Raw genomic sequence first — 13,630 nt, 5'->3', positions numbered from 1 at the left:
CATTTAACTTAAACAGGAAACATTTCACTTAAAAATTTAACAGTCTGGGTAAATCCCTTACCAATGTTGTTGGGGTGACCAGCAGTTGGAGACACAGTCGTGTAGAGGTTCTCCTCGGCAACAGTTCCCCTGGATCTGGTGAGCGAACTGCCGTTCGTGCTCCCGTTACTTTCGTTGTAACGCATAATGTTGGGGTGTTGGTGGAGATCTTCAGGGTTCACCTTCTCCAAATCATCGTGGTGCACTAAACTTATAGCACCTGACAGGAAAAACTCATTTTCGTTATTTGGTAGAATAATATTCAAAGTTATTCACGGAGAAGCGGCCTATGCCCTGATGCCCAGTGAAAATGTAATGTTAAATGAGAATCATACAAATGTTTGCTAAAAACTTGAACCATGATCGTTACTTTTCAGGTGAAGAAAAATAATACTTATTCGCATAATTTATCGATTATAATTGGGCTTATCATGAGAAGAAAAATTCCCACATTGAAGACTAGCGTGTAATAATCAAACCTGTTTTAGCGTCGGAAGTTTTGAGCATGTACAAATGAGTCCCGTCTGAATGGATGTAGCACAGTTGGTGGGTCCGTTTGTTTCTGAACAACTTCAACTCTACTGAATAATGTGAGTAAAAGTTCAGCGATGGAGTGTCGGACGTTTTTTCGCCCATTTAAGCCATCAAATCAAAATTTACCATGATAATGAATATTGTAGAGTTCTGATTTTTCCGTATGTATTATATTGCTGACCAGGCCAGATAACTTCAGTTAATGTGGTAAGTCTATAACTGTTTTTATGTGAGGAAGAGAAATACTAACGGCCATGAGGGGGTGGTCTGTGGGGGTCTTGAGGTATGGGTCTAAATCCAGAGTCTTTTCCATTGTTTGTTTTCAGGAGTATCCGGTACAGTATGTAACTTCCGCTGACTGTAATCAATACTGATATTCAATTATTCAAATCTACTCTTTATTATAAAACACGAATAGTGAGGAGATCGAAAAATTGTCAAGGGAAAATGGTAGACTATCATAACCAACTAAAGTATAAGGAGCTGATTAACTTTATCATATAATACTTTAAAGCGATCTTTTAATTCATAAAAATAAATTACTGCATCAATCCGCGATAAAATGAAATTGACTAACTGATGAAAGCTAGCCCAACGACGACGACGACCACAATAACAAGTGTGTTTTTGGATTCATCTTTGTGTGGAGTCACTGTAGGTGTGTGTGTAGGGTCATCAGGCGGAAGAAGCAAGATGGTGTCGATTATTGTGTTATTGACATCCGCGACCAGCAGGTAGTGTCCTTCAACTAGGAATATTGTTTGTTACTCAAAGAAGAACACTGAATGTATGAAAGTAAAATCAAGGAAATTGTGGTCAGTTGAAGGTTGGTACCTGACTTGCCTTTGATTTTCGGAGACGGCCGCTCTTTATGTTGACACGTGACAGCTACTCGTGCGTTTGATTGGACGATGCTGATCGTTTATTCGCTGTCATGCGTCAAGACAAAGTCCATATTACTGCCTCCGAAAAACATCGGCAAGTCAGAAAATACCATAGCTGTTTGTTTTAATCAAAGTAGAACATTGGTATGCAGCTGATTGGATATTTGAAAGGTGGTTCGGGGTTGTTCACATGTAACGTAATCAATAAACGGCAGAAGGGTTTTACATACAAAATTTTGCGGCTGCCAAAAGGAGAGAGGGGGTTTCTGGCCCGTGACTAATCCAAACTATAAAATAATTGTATTACTAAAGAAAATAAGGCTAATTTAGTTATTCGTTGTCAATAGGTACTGCAGCGGGCATCATGTATCATTAAAACTCACTGCAGTTATTGTTGTTGTTTCCCTGATCAGTATCATCGCATTTAGTTATAATTATACTAGAAGAGCAAGTATATCTTATAGATAATACAATTACATGTAAACTGATTCTACAATTTGATTGGAGTTAGGTATACGACTTGGAGATAAGCCAGGCTATAATTAACTTTAAATTTCTTGCCGTTCATTCGATATATCGGGTTTAGAGAGAGGTCAGGCTTTGACTACGTAATTATCAGTCAGGATGGGATGGGGAGTTTACCTGTGATTAAGGTTCATTACGAAAGGGGGACCGGGGGGAGTGTTCAGTGATTACGTAACATGTGAACGACCCCTAATAAGCAAGAGTAATTTAGTTGAATCACCCTCGATTAATTTTAATCTCAGAACCCAATAATTACAAGCGTTAGCTTTTAAAATGGGGGTCTAAAATAATTCATGTGGGCTAATGTTCCTGCTGGCAACACAGTTTTAGTAAGGTCCAAAACGTTCGCCCAAGAATCGAAAATTCTAGAAATTAGAGGAAGGTCAGAAGCACTGTGTATCGTGGAGAGTGTACATCATGTATGTAACCACGCTGTGTAATCTGGCCGTCTAAAATAATCTTAATAAGTGGTCAACTTTCAGTCCACGCTGCCATGATATATTCGTCCGTGCTCAAAGATATTAGGCTTGCAACAACAAATTGTCTTTCGCGCGTACCATTTATAACATTCTTCATCTCCGAGAAATCGTTTGCAGGCAGGATTTAGAAAAATGCTAGCGAATGAAATGACTAAAAATGACCTAATCGTTCGGAAAATCACTGGGGAAAAGGTGTTAAAGGGACAGGAAATCATGTTGTTTTACCAAAACAAATAGGTATTGGATGTTGCACGAGTATGTGGGTCACATGAAGTGCAAACAAGGCATTCCAAAAACATATCATGTCAATGTGATGCGGGTGTGAATAATCAAGTGACATGTAAATTGTACATTGTACATGCTATACAAATACATGCCCCGTTACCCTCATTGAGGTTATTCTTTCGAGTTGGGCGGATATTTTTAGTGGTGTTTCCTGCAAACAGTATTAGATAACAGATGGACTTATTCATTATTGTTAAGGATGAACAAATCTAAAAAATATGCTCTTGACACAGCTTGTTTTTTATTTCGCGGAAAAACTGATATTTGTAAATCATCTTGCAACAAAGATACTCAATTTATGAATATCATACTACTACTAATTACTACCAGATAGCTTTCACATAGATAGGCAAACTTTCATTTACTTCTATACAGATATTTTGATTTGTTTAACTTGCAAAAAGTATGTAATATATTATTAATATCAATATATTATACCATTATGTTAGCAAAATTGGTCAAATTTGACCTTGCACCCATAATGAACTACTATTTGTGAGCACCTCCTACTCTGTTCTGAAATAATCATATTACGTGAGAAGATAATAGTACTCTGGTACTGGAGATGGCACCATTATTTCAGTTTATTTCACCACCTTTAATTGCGATACCAGGTTCCTTTCAACAATGTTCGCAAACTTTGTTTAAATTATAGGAACACTGATTTAGATAGCGTATATAACTATTGACAGGGTCTAAAATAGCGAAATGAAATTTTAAGGGTTCACTTTGCTCACCTGATGAATTATATGTGGCTGATTGAAATTTGACGTTTACTTTTCTGAGGATGGTTGGCATCCCTACAAAGATCTCTTTAACCTCGTAACTCCACTTAATATAAGTAAAATAAAGACACCGTAATCCATGTTTCTGCACTTATTCTGACTAACCCGTGGCCGTCCCTCTTCCTTATTTGAGCATCCAAAAAGAATTAGTTTCGATTCTTTTAGAATTAATAAGCACGAAAGTTGTCTACAAGGACAGTGTACATTGTACACCAGCCCGCAGCACATAACGCAGCACATAACGTAGCCCAATATAAATCCTGGCCTGCTTCCTCTTGTACAGCGATGATAAAAGCACTCAACTAGGAAAGGTTGCCTGGTATTGTTATATACAGTAGATTTGCTAATTATGATCACAGCACACAGTACGCACACTCTTTACACACACACACACACACACACACACACACACACACACACACACACACACACACACACACACACACACACACACACACACACACACACACACACACACACACACACACACACACACACACTCTCTCTCTCTCTCTCCCTCTCTCTTTCTATCTCTCGCTCCCCTCTCTCTCTCTCTCTCTCTCTCTCTCTCTCTCTCTCTGGTAAATGCTACATCACGTTAGCAGTATAGCAAAGTTCCTGCTCTGGAGGAACGAGTTAGAAAGGTTCCCGAATGATCCGGTAAACGATTCCATATAGTATTTCCTATTTGCTCACAGACAGGTGACCAGTGCTTGCATATAATACACTGGGCATCATGAAAAGGCCCATGTGTAGAGAACAATACAGTATGCCCCAGCAGTATGAATGTGCTATCTTACACACCAGAGCTTTATATAAGAGAGTAGTTACCTTCGAGTAGCGGTAAAGATTCGTGTACATAAACACGACCTGGACCGTCCAGATTAACATCTCCCAGTATCCCTAGGAATTGAGTGGTTAAAAACATGGTGATTAACGTTTGTTGACAGGGGGCCCAGAATGTGTTTTTTTCAAGAATGGTCAGCTTATACTTAATCTGAAAATGCATTTTCTGGGACCTATGGACCCGAAATACGGAAAACGCCGGGCCCGGCTAATATAGCTATGACCACATGCAATCAGTGACAATATTACAGCACGTCATGCAAGGAATGACGCAAAGGAATCTCGTTAGGAATGTTCTCGAGAACTGTTAAGGAATGTAAGGACGCACCACTCAGGTCCCCCATGTTCAGATTGTACGGATACTGAGAAGGAGTTCTGGAGCAGCTTTGTTGTTTATTGTGGGCTCCTTTCAGGGTCTTGCCGTCATCAAGTTTTACCGTAAACAATTGTCCAGCTTTATAGTATTTTCTGAAAGGATGCGATTAAAGAGGAGCTAGAAACACGGACTCTAACCAGAACCATAAAATTGATAACTTAGTCTTGGAACCTTTAGTTTGGGAATGAAAAAGAGAAAACTTACATCGATGTGTTACTGACGAGGTACCACTTAATTTCTTTTCCGCAATACTTCTTGCTCAGAACCTCCACTCTGACATAGGTATCCGCTGAAAAGTTACACCGTCACAATTGAACAGGAAACCGCTTTATAATAAGCTTGTAATTTAATGGATCGGGCAACCCGTCAGAAAATTGTCTTCTTAAATACATTATAGATAGCACTGTATCGCCTAATTATCAGCTCGGAACCCTGCAGATCCTACATGTTCTATAGTTCTACCTGCCAGGTGACCTCGCCTTTGCTCGAAGTTGAACCTAAGGACCCGTTGGCTTGGTCCGTCCACCAGAACAGCTTCTAACTTCTTTGTGGCGTTGGGCGCCCATTCGGGTCTGATGTCAACTTTGGTCGTCTCGCTGTGTCCATCTTTAGTCTTGTAGACAAGTTTCAAACTGAAATACCACTATTAGGGTCAGAAGGTAAATTCTTTCTGTATGTAGAATGTATGTATGTACGACCGCCCACGTGCAAATTAGACGAGAAATAGGAAGTTGCGTAGTTACTAGTTACCATGGTAACGAGGATTGTTACACGCACGTGCACGTGCAAAGATTGTTAAAACGGCATTTTTTTAGTTTTTGTTGATATTACGCTGTGTTTAGTACGAGCAACATTTAAATCGGCTGTATCTTTGGTTGTGACGGATATTTTTTGACGCGATTTTAACTTACTAACAAAAAATGCTATTACCTTCCTCCCTGTGACCAGTGGTTTTCTAGTTTCTACTATAATTCAGAGAATTCTGTTTGTACGTACACTGTACGACCGCCCACGTGCAAATTAGATGAAAAATAGGAAGTTGCATAATAACCATGGTAACGAGGATTTTTACACGCACGTGCACGTGCAATGATTGGCGAACGGCATTTTTATCGGTTTTGTTGATATTACGTTGTGTTTAGTTCGAGCAACATTTTAATCGGCTGTATCTTCTTTTGACGCGATTTAAACTTACTAACAAAGAATACTATTAGCTTCCTTCCTGTGACCACGGGTTTTCTAGTGTCTACTATAATTTAGAGAATTATTTATGCTATATGCTATATGCTGTATGCTGTACGACCGCCCACGTGCAAATCAGACGAAAAATATGAACTTGCGTAGTAACTAGGTAACGAGGGTTATTACACGCACGTGCAATGATTGTTTTAACGTCATTTTGATCGGTTTTGTTGATATTACGCTGTGTTTAGTACGAACAATATTTTAATTGGCTGTATCTTCGGTTGTGTAGAATATTTTTTGACGCGATTTGAACTTACTAACAAAAAATACTATTAGCTTCCTCCCTGTGACTACGGGTTTTCTAGTATTATATAAAGTGAGACGATATATCTTCGAGCTTTTCGTCTAGAAGTGAAACGAATTCTTCATATTATGGAGCCAGGGTGTGGACTGGCTACACCAATAAATGTATTTAATTGTAGTTGTGAAAATAGTTTTTGTATATATCTGTTACCATTTTACATGAAAACTAAAATGCACATCGAACATTTAAATAATCTACTAGATAAATAGTTTATAAAAATAATTTATAGATGCTATTGTGATCGGGTTTTCAAAAATAAACGATTTACCTTTTGCCTATGATGGACTCTTTCCCGAAGAAGGTGGGTATTTTTTCTTTGTAGTTTTCAAGAGTTATACTCCGCTTCACGAAGGACGTAGTCTCTTCCGCATCTCTGTCATCGGAGAAGTCCTCTCGGTAAAACGGTCTCTGGTTGGCGCTCGAGTTAACTTTGCAGACGTGGGCGGATGCAAAGTTTGGTGTGTCCAAAATTTCCAGAGAAGTAACCTGAGGGGATGTCATTAATACAGTTTATAAGCACATGATGAATATATCTGAATGAACTGCAACAAAACTGAAAACAGAGGAAACTTGAACAGATCAGATATTACAAAAAATAAAAGTTAAAACCTTTATCCCCTCGTAAGTGACAGTGATCGGTTGCCAAGCAGTTCTCTGGGTGAGCATCACTTTTCCGTCTGTGATAGGTTTCTCCAGAGTCACTACAGTCTCTGTCAACTCCTTCACTATCCCACACCTCATCAACACTCGGTTCAGGGCGTCTTCGGGTGCGAACACATGTACTCCTGGGATGGTTTTACCGTTAACTACATTTGCAGTAATAACTTTGTTAGTACAGAATTTAAATAGAATTTAACCCATATATTTTACACACATGAACTGCTGTATCAAATATCATCAATAGTAGATCCATCTCAGTTACACTGCCAACAATTTACCAGCAACCATCTCAGTTACACTGCCAACAATTCACCAGCAACAACGGCATGATGCTATGCGACTGATAACAGTCGTAAAAACAAAATTTTGGAATAGCTAGCTAGCTGCAGCTATGCGCCTGTTTCCACTCTAACAACTCCAAAAGTGCATTAATATGATAATTTCAACTTTACAATCCTAAAGGCAACTTTATCTGTGCTCAGCTATGTTTTGTTCGATAAGCTCCATTTTAATCGTTTCAATAATATCTAATCTTGTGTGATTTTTTTACTTTGAATTGATAACACTTATTATATATATTTTTGAGTAAACATTGGCTAGTACTTCGGGCCGGTCCCAAAAAAAGGGGAAAAAATAGAAACAAAATAGAAACGAACCTATGAATTTGTTGTTAATCTGGTTGAGTGGAAGGTTAACCTCGTTCTTGACACTAAATACCGTCTCCCTGTTGGTGTAATGGTTCCTGGTGTTGGGCTGGAACACGTCCAGTCTCCTCCTGAGATCTCCGACAGGACAGAGGAAGCTACTGTCGTAGACACACATTGTGCAGCAGTTGTTGTACAGATCACCGACGTGACACTTCCGCTCACACGACATGCCCTCACCAGTCCTGTGTTATAGTACTGTTATTGATATGCGTAACGTAATGACTGTGTAACTGGGTGTTTGAGAGGAAGTGGGAGGATTGGAAACGGTGATGTTGCTTTCTCCGAGATATAACAAGTATAATCACAAAAACATTCACAACAGTGAACAAAGGCAGGAATGTAGGAATGCAGTACTCACAGTGGACAGTAAGCAGGGCAGACCCCGAATGGGTTGTACGGTTCCTTGTCCCCCTGACAACCATCCCTCTCTGTGAGATCCAAGAAGAACATGCTGCTCCGACACAGTGTAGCCATCAGGACGGTGGTCTGTCTCACTACCATGTGTTCTATCATCAGGACTATCACCCGTTGGTCCATCATGCCAGGAGCGGTGGGTTCTAGCAGACTGTATGATATCCTCTCCTCACCCTGGAGAGACAGGTCACAGGAGACGCTTGTCACTTTACAGCACAACTATTTATGTCATATGTGTACAATAAAATATATTGCACTATACTAAATGGTCTGTAATTGCTGCTTTACCCCTCACTTAAACATTATGCAATGACTTTAGAAGAGCGTCAATATGGACCGTCTTGATTGTAAAGATAGAAATTGATAATGAATACCCTGTAGTCTGTACCTCATGGTATAGAACTCATACACGGTAAAGGTTTTGTTTAAGCAGTTTGGAACATTGAGCTCAATTTAAGCAAACTTTTGTTACGCAACCATATTACACACAGCAAGTTTGGGCATGTTAATCACATCATGGACTTGAAGTACATTAGACATTATGTACAACACGTACATTATACATCATGGACATTAGGCATGTATCTTCGCGGGGAAGGCTGGTACATCCCGCCAGGCACCAATAACTTTGGAAGGTGTTTGAGTACACAATTGATAAAATTTCTTATGCTTTGAAATTGTAATATTCTAATTTTAAATTTAAATAAATTTCACCACTGACGCATGCTTGATGTACAATGTACATTGAAGTCGATGTTGATAGGCAACGCTGTCGTTGTTTAAGGATCGACAAATGGGTGAATATAATTTAATCGAAACCATTTAAATTGTAATAAAGTACCAGCACCTTCCAAGGTAATGTTTTTACATGGCATTCAAAGATAACCACCTTAACCATCATGTCACTTACCTGTTTGTAAGTGATGGTAGCACACTTGAACTTGACATCGTTCTCAGGTCTGATGGCTACACCTCTATACATCATTGAGTTCCGCCCGTACAACGTGTATGTTTGGTTCAGCGGCCTTTCTTCTCTGGATGTCTGCAAAGTGGGAGATAGTTACAATGGTGCTGTGATGCTCATAGCATTGTATCACAATATTATTTCTACTAATATTTACATCGTGACAATTATCAGGTTCCGAGACTTTGTTGGATCAAAAGTTTTCGAGAGATACAACCCATGAAAAAAAAGAAACATTTATGAAATAATCTATAGACTGTCACCTTGAATGGCGGAAACATCTTGCGAGAAATCGGGGACCAGCCTTTACTTGTCGTGATCTCGTCGCAATCCCATTGATCTCCCCCAAATATCTGAATAGGAGGCAACTCGTAGATGGAAACCTCCCATTTACCAGGGGTATTCTGGTGAGCCGACTGGTAAGATTGCTGGATGGGACTCCAATCGTCTCGCTGTAAGAGTTTCAAAACACTCCCGTCCAAGAAGGAGATATCAGAGGATAAAGGTGCCAAGCCTTCAATCCTACTCCATGCTACAATCTTCTCAGTCGTCCCATTAGACTTGCTGGTCGTGTTCAGGATGACCAGGTGCTGACCAAGCGACAAGGTCTCACTGGCTAGATTATTGTCCACGAACATTTTCAGATTTATTTCCATGTTGTTCTTGAGCTCGAGGCGCCCATGTTTCTTCCAAAGATCTCCCGCCGCACAACTCTGATGGCCTGTGTCGGAGGACGGATCACAATTCTCGTTATATTTCGCATCCTCTGTTAAAACCAGATCTGGGTTGTACAGAGAGTCCCTGCTGTGAATGTTCTCCCCTCGGATCTCCCACTTTAGATCCTCATCTAACCTCTCTCTATTATCGACCGTTCTGGTCAAGTTAACTATTATATATGATACGGCTAAACTTTCTTTACGAAATGCAACAAACCCGGTCAAGGGACTATCGAACCAAGCTATTGTGCTCATAAAGTTCGGTCGTAAACTGTTCTGATCGTATATTGTGGCACAATATACCTTATCTGGCTGATTGGGAGAGTTGTGGCGAATTCGAACCACTATTGAACGGCCCACTAACCCATCCTTCCCCTTGATTTGAGCACACTTGGGTATATTGGTTGGGTCGTGGCCCAATGGATTACCCTTGATACACACTGGACGAGTCTGTGTGGGGTTATTAAGATCAGGGTTGATCTCCTCATTACATTCAAAACATCCCCCTAACTCGAGTTCTGAACAAGTTTCTGAGCCCATTTTCACTGGCAGATAATGAATCTGCCATGATGCTGTTAGTTGGTCCGGCAGGGAAAATGAACTGTATACTTGGACTGGGTCTGAAATGTTGCAGATAATCAGATTGAGTCAAACTCAAAGCTTGATTATTATTAGCGAAAAGTCTAACCTTGATTCAGTGGTTCAAATATTGATAAAAATTCAAAGATGAAAAGCTTAATTTCCAATAGAATAGACGTATATAAACCAAATTTATCAATTATATTATCTGTTATTGTTTTATAGGATACAAAACATACCGTTTGCATTGGTTCTGACGAATTTGATTTCAAATTGTGAATCGCCTTCTTGTAACTGCTCAATTAGTGCGACTCCTTGTTGTTCAAACGATGCGACTGAAATCAAAGTTTAAAATCAAACTACAAGAATCTGATATTTACACACATGTGTATGCAAAACCATCTTTAAACATGTATGCGGATCTATGATATGACCATCTTATACCGTATCACAGTTCTTATATCCCTCTCTCAGCACAAAGAACGATCAGAGAAATTAAGAGGGAAAATCATCAAAAAAATAGACATACAAGTACAACAAAATTTCGGACATTAAGAACATTATATTGGGTTTGAAGAGATACAATAATACATGTTAAATGGAATTTGTTACAGAAAAAAATACATTGCATCATAAGAAAGTTCCTGCAGAACATTGAGTAAATATATTAAATACTGTATGTTATATTCACAATTTCATCAACAATTTCATATTTACAAGTCAATTGGAAAGAATTTGATAGTTTTACATTAAAAGATCAAATGACCTTTAAGAAATTATAATAGAAATCTAGTCATTAAAGTATACCTGTCACATGAGCAAGCAAGAATATCCAGGTATTCAGGAACATTGAGTCATTTTAGCTGCACAGATATTTTATTTAATAATGTTGTTATCTTTTAAATCAAGAGAAGGCAAGCAGCAAAAGCTTCTTAATACATATATTCAAAACAAATTGTACATTCAAAAATAAATCCTAATATAGTTAATAGTATCAAATCAAAATAATATACAAGTTTCCAGTATACCAAGTCTTATCATTTTCAAATATACACTTATAATGCAAAGTTCTTTAGCAATCCTTTCAATCAGATATGTCCACAACAGACTAAACATGGGCAAGTATTTGAAGATAAGGTGATAGGTTGAATGTCCTGAGCAATTAATCAAACAGGAGAAAACTTCTCTGCCTATTACCTACCATTCAGCTATAATACAGTGAGGGATTGTCCAAATATTCTATAAGCATTAAGCAACCTAAGGTGGAGATGGGGTGTGGATTTGAAAATGTTTTTACAATAACGGCCCTTAAGAGTCTTTGTACCTTAAAACTCCACATAGCTTCAATCCACACATGTATCTTAATGGAACAGAACATACTTACGACTCCAGCAAAGATAATTGCTAGTATCAAACTCAGTTAAATTAGCAGTAAAGGCAATTTTTAAGGCTTGAGATCCAGTACAGTGTAATGCAAAGGATACATTTCAAAGTGCACAGAGTTGACAATAGCATGAGGGATTGTTCACATAATTATGAAAGCCAAATGTTGGCCATTTCAGACCCCCACTATTTTATACCTCTCCATAGCTATCGTATAATAATTGGGAATAATTACACTAGTAGTACAGTCAAATACGTCTTTTTGTCGGACAAAATTCGCAACAAAGCGATTTTAACGGGATATTTTCGGGACAGGTCCCAGGAATCATTCCAGAGAGTTCCCAAAAAAAAAGACTTCAGGAAAATCCACAATTACCACTTTTCTACCACCTTTTTACCACTTTGGTATTCCGCAAATAAGTCACGTTCTGAATATCCTAGAAGATTTTAGTTTAAAGCAGTGTGTTTAGAAAACAAAGAAGAACAACTTTCTCTTTAACAACTTTTTCAAAAATAAATTATTTAATTAATTAATTAAATAATTAAAAAATTTTCAAATATTTCAAAAATATATTTTGATAAAAATGTTCACAATTACATTCCACGTATAATGAACTAATTTTTATAAAACTTTTGAAAATTTTCACTTTCAATATTTTGGACTTGTAAAATTTTCGAAATTTGTAAAGAATAACCACTATTTACCACTTTTTACCACTTCGAATCTCCGCTGATAAAACGACTTCTGAATGTCGTAGAAGGTTCTAGATTGAACCAGTGTTTTCAAAACATAAAAGAGAACATCTTTTTATTTGATAACCTTTGGATTAAATAATTAATTAATTAGTTAATCGATTATTAAACAAATATTCAAAAATTATAATAATTATTTTCGATCAAAATATTTTAAAATTACATAACACGAATAATTGACAACTTTTCATTAAACTAATCGGAAAATCGAAGCAGTACTTTATATAACCATATATACTAGATAAGAGTCTTACTTATGAGTCCTCAGCTGGCACATTGGTGCAATAAGCAATTGTGCTGACATTTGAGGCAGGTTGATCCACAATGTATTCCTGCTTTTCTGCATGAACAAGCATTGCCACAACCTGACTTTAAACATAAAACAGTTGCAACTGATGTTTTGAATGAGCTTTTTCGGAGCTGTACTCATAAGAGTGGTCACTGGAACATGCACCCCATTGTTCATCTTCCATCCCCATTCCCCAGCTTATCGGATCTATAAGGTCATTCTCATCCCACGCCTGCAGCTGATGGTAAACACGATAAGTGCTGCCCCCTGTATAAGTAATGTTTCAAATCGGTATTATAGCAGCAACGTGGTCGTTAAATAACACTTAGAAATCAAAATATCCTCCAAGTTACGTTTAGGGGGAGTGGGGGTGCCATGAGTCAATACACATACGTTGAGTCTTATAATCAGCATGTACTCGTGTTTGCGAACATGCTGTAAAATGCACTATAACATATTGCAATAGGCCATTACATTCGGAATATGATCTGAAAAGATGGCGCGAAACGGATTGAAAATGACGAAGTTATCAAGCAATTTGTTTATCTCGTTAGCGAAACTGATTGGGTTATCAATGATTACCCAATCGATAATCACGTGACAGGATGTTAGGATACCGTAATTGGGCTTTCTGCACGATTTCTATGCCACTCATTCACTGGATCAGACACCACCAGTCGGATCCACGGAGTTGGTAAGGATCGGCTATTCAGAACGATTCCGATAGTGGGAATCTAGTGCACTAAGCTACGGAGAAATAATAATAATAAAAGTCACGTCGGAGAAATTTTTGGGCGAGCGAATTAGTAAGAGCCTAACGTATGTGTACTATACCACCTCCCCCCTCCCCCACACAATAACTT

The 13,630-nt window shown here is 38.3% G+C and overlaps 2 protein-coding genes across 17 annotated transcripts in view; both read right to left on the bottom strand.

The window, feature by feature from the left end:
• The window catches only part of LOC134811620 (programmed cell death 6-interacting protein-like), a 118,208-nt gene extending 111,789 nt beyond the window's left edge, over nt 1-6,419 (bottom strand). For all 8 annotated transcript variants that reach the window (XM_063818608.1, XM_063818611.1, XM_063818609.1 and 5 more), the window contains exon 1: nt 6,397-6,419. The gene's annotated coding sequence lies outside the window, so the exon portion shown is untranslated. The remainder of the gene's footprint in view (nt 1-6,396) is intronic.
• The window catches only part of LOC134811618 (uncharacterized), a 95,557-nt gene that overhangs the window by 1,720 nt on the left and 80,207 nt on the right, over nt 1-13,630 (bottom strand). Inside the window, exons 2-18 of one of the 9 annotated variants that reach the window (XM_063818599.1) lie at nt 11,150-11,205; nt 10,582-10,677; nt 9,311-10,383; nt 8,994-9,125; nt 8,028-8,257; nt 7,619-7,851; nt 6,912-7,087; nt 6,571-6,788; nt 5,216-5,385; nt 4,958-5,042; nt 4,706-4,845; nt 4,363-4,434; nt 2,847-2,897; nt 1,151-1,321; nt 824-943; nt 519-620; nt 62-259 (exon numbers count right to left, since the gene is read on the bottom strand). In XM_063818599.1, the coding sequence (XP_063674669.1) occupies nt 62-259; nt 519-620; nt 824-943; nt 1,151-1,321; nt 2,847-2,897; nt 4,363-4,434; nt 4,706-4,845; nt 4,958-5,042; nt 5,216-5,385; nt 6,571-6,788; nt 6,912-7,087; nt 7,619-7,851; nt 8,028-8,257; nt 8,994-9,125; nt 9,311-10,383; nt 10,582-10,677; nt 11,150-11,192 (3,310 nt within the window). In that variant the 5' untranslated portion in view covers nt 11,193-11,205. Of the gene's footprint in view, nt 1-61; nt 260-518; nt 621-823; nt 944-1,150; nt 1,322-2,846; nt 2,898-4,362; nt 4,435-4,705; nt 4,846-4,957; nt 5,043-5,215; nt 5,386-6,570; nt 6,789-6,911; nt 7,088-7,618; nt 7,852-8,027; nt 8,258-8,993; nt 9,126-9,310; nt 10,384-10,581; nt 10,678-11,149; nt 11,235-13,630 lie in introns of those variants that run through there. The other 8 variants (XM_063818598.1, XM_063818597.1, XM_063818602.1 and 5 more) reach the window with 8 other exon arrangements.

Source organism: Bolinopsis microptera, chromosome 2, assembly GCF_026151205.1.
Source record: "Bolinopsis microptera isolate Bmic1 chromosome 2, MBARI_Bmic_1.0, whole genome shotgun sequence".
Lineage (NCBI taxonomy): Eukaryota > Metazoa > Ctenophora > Tentaculata > Lobata > Bolinopsidae > Bolinopsis > Bolinopsis microptera.
This window is presented reverse-complemented; position numbering and strand designations above follow the sequence as displayed.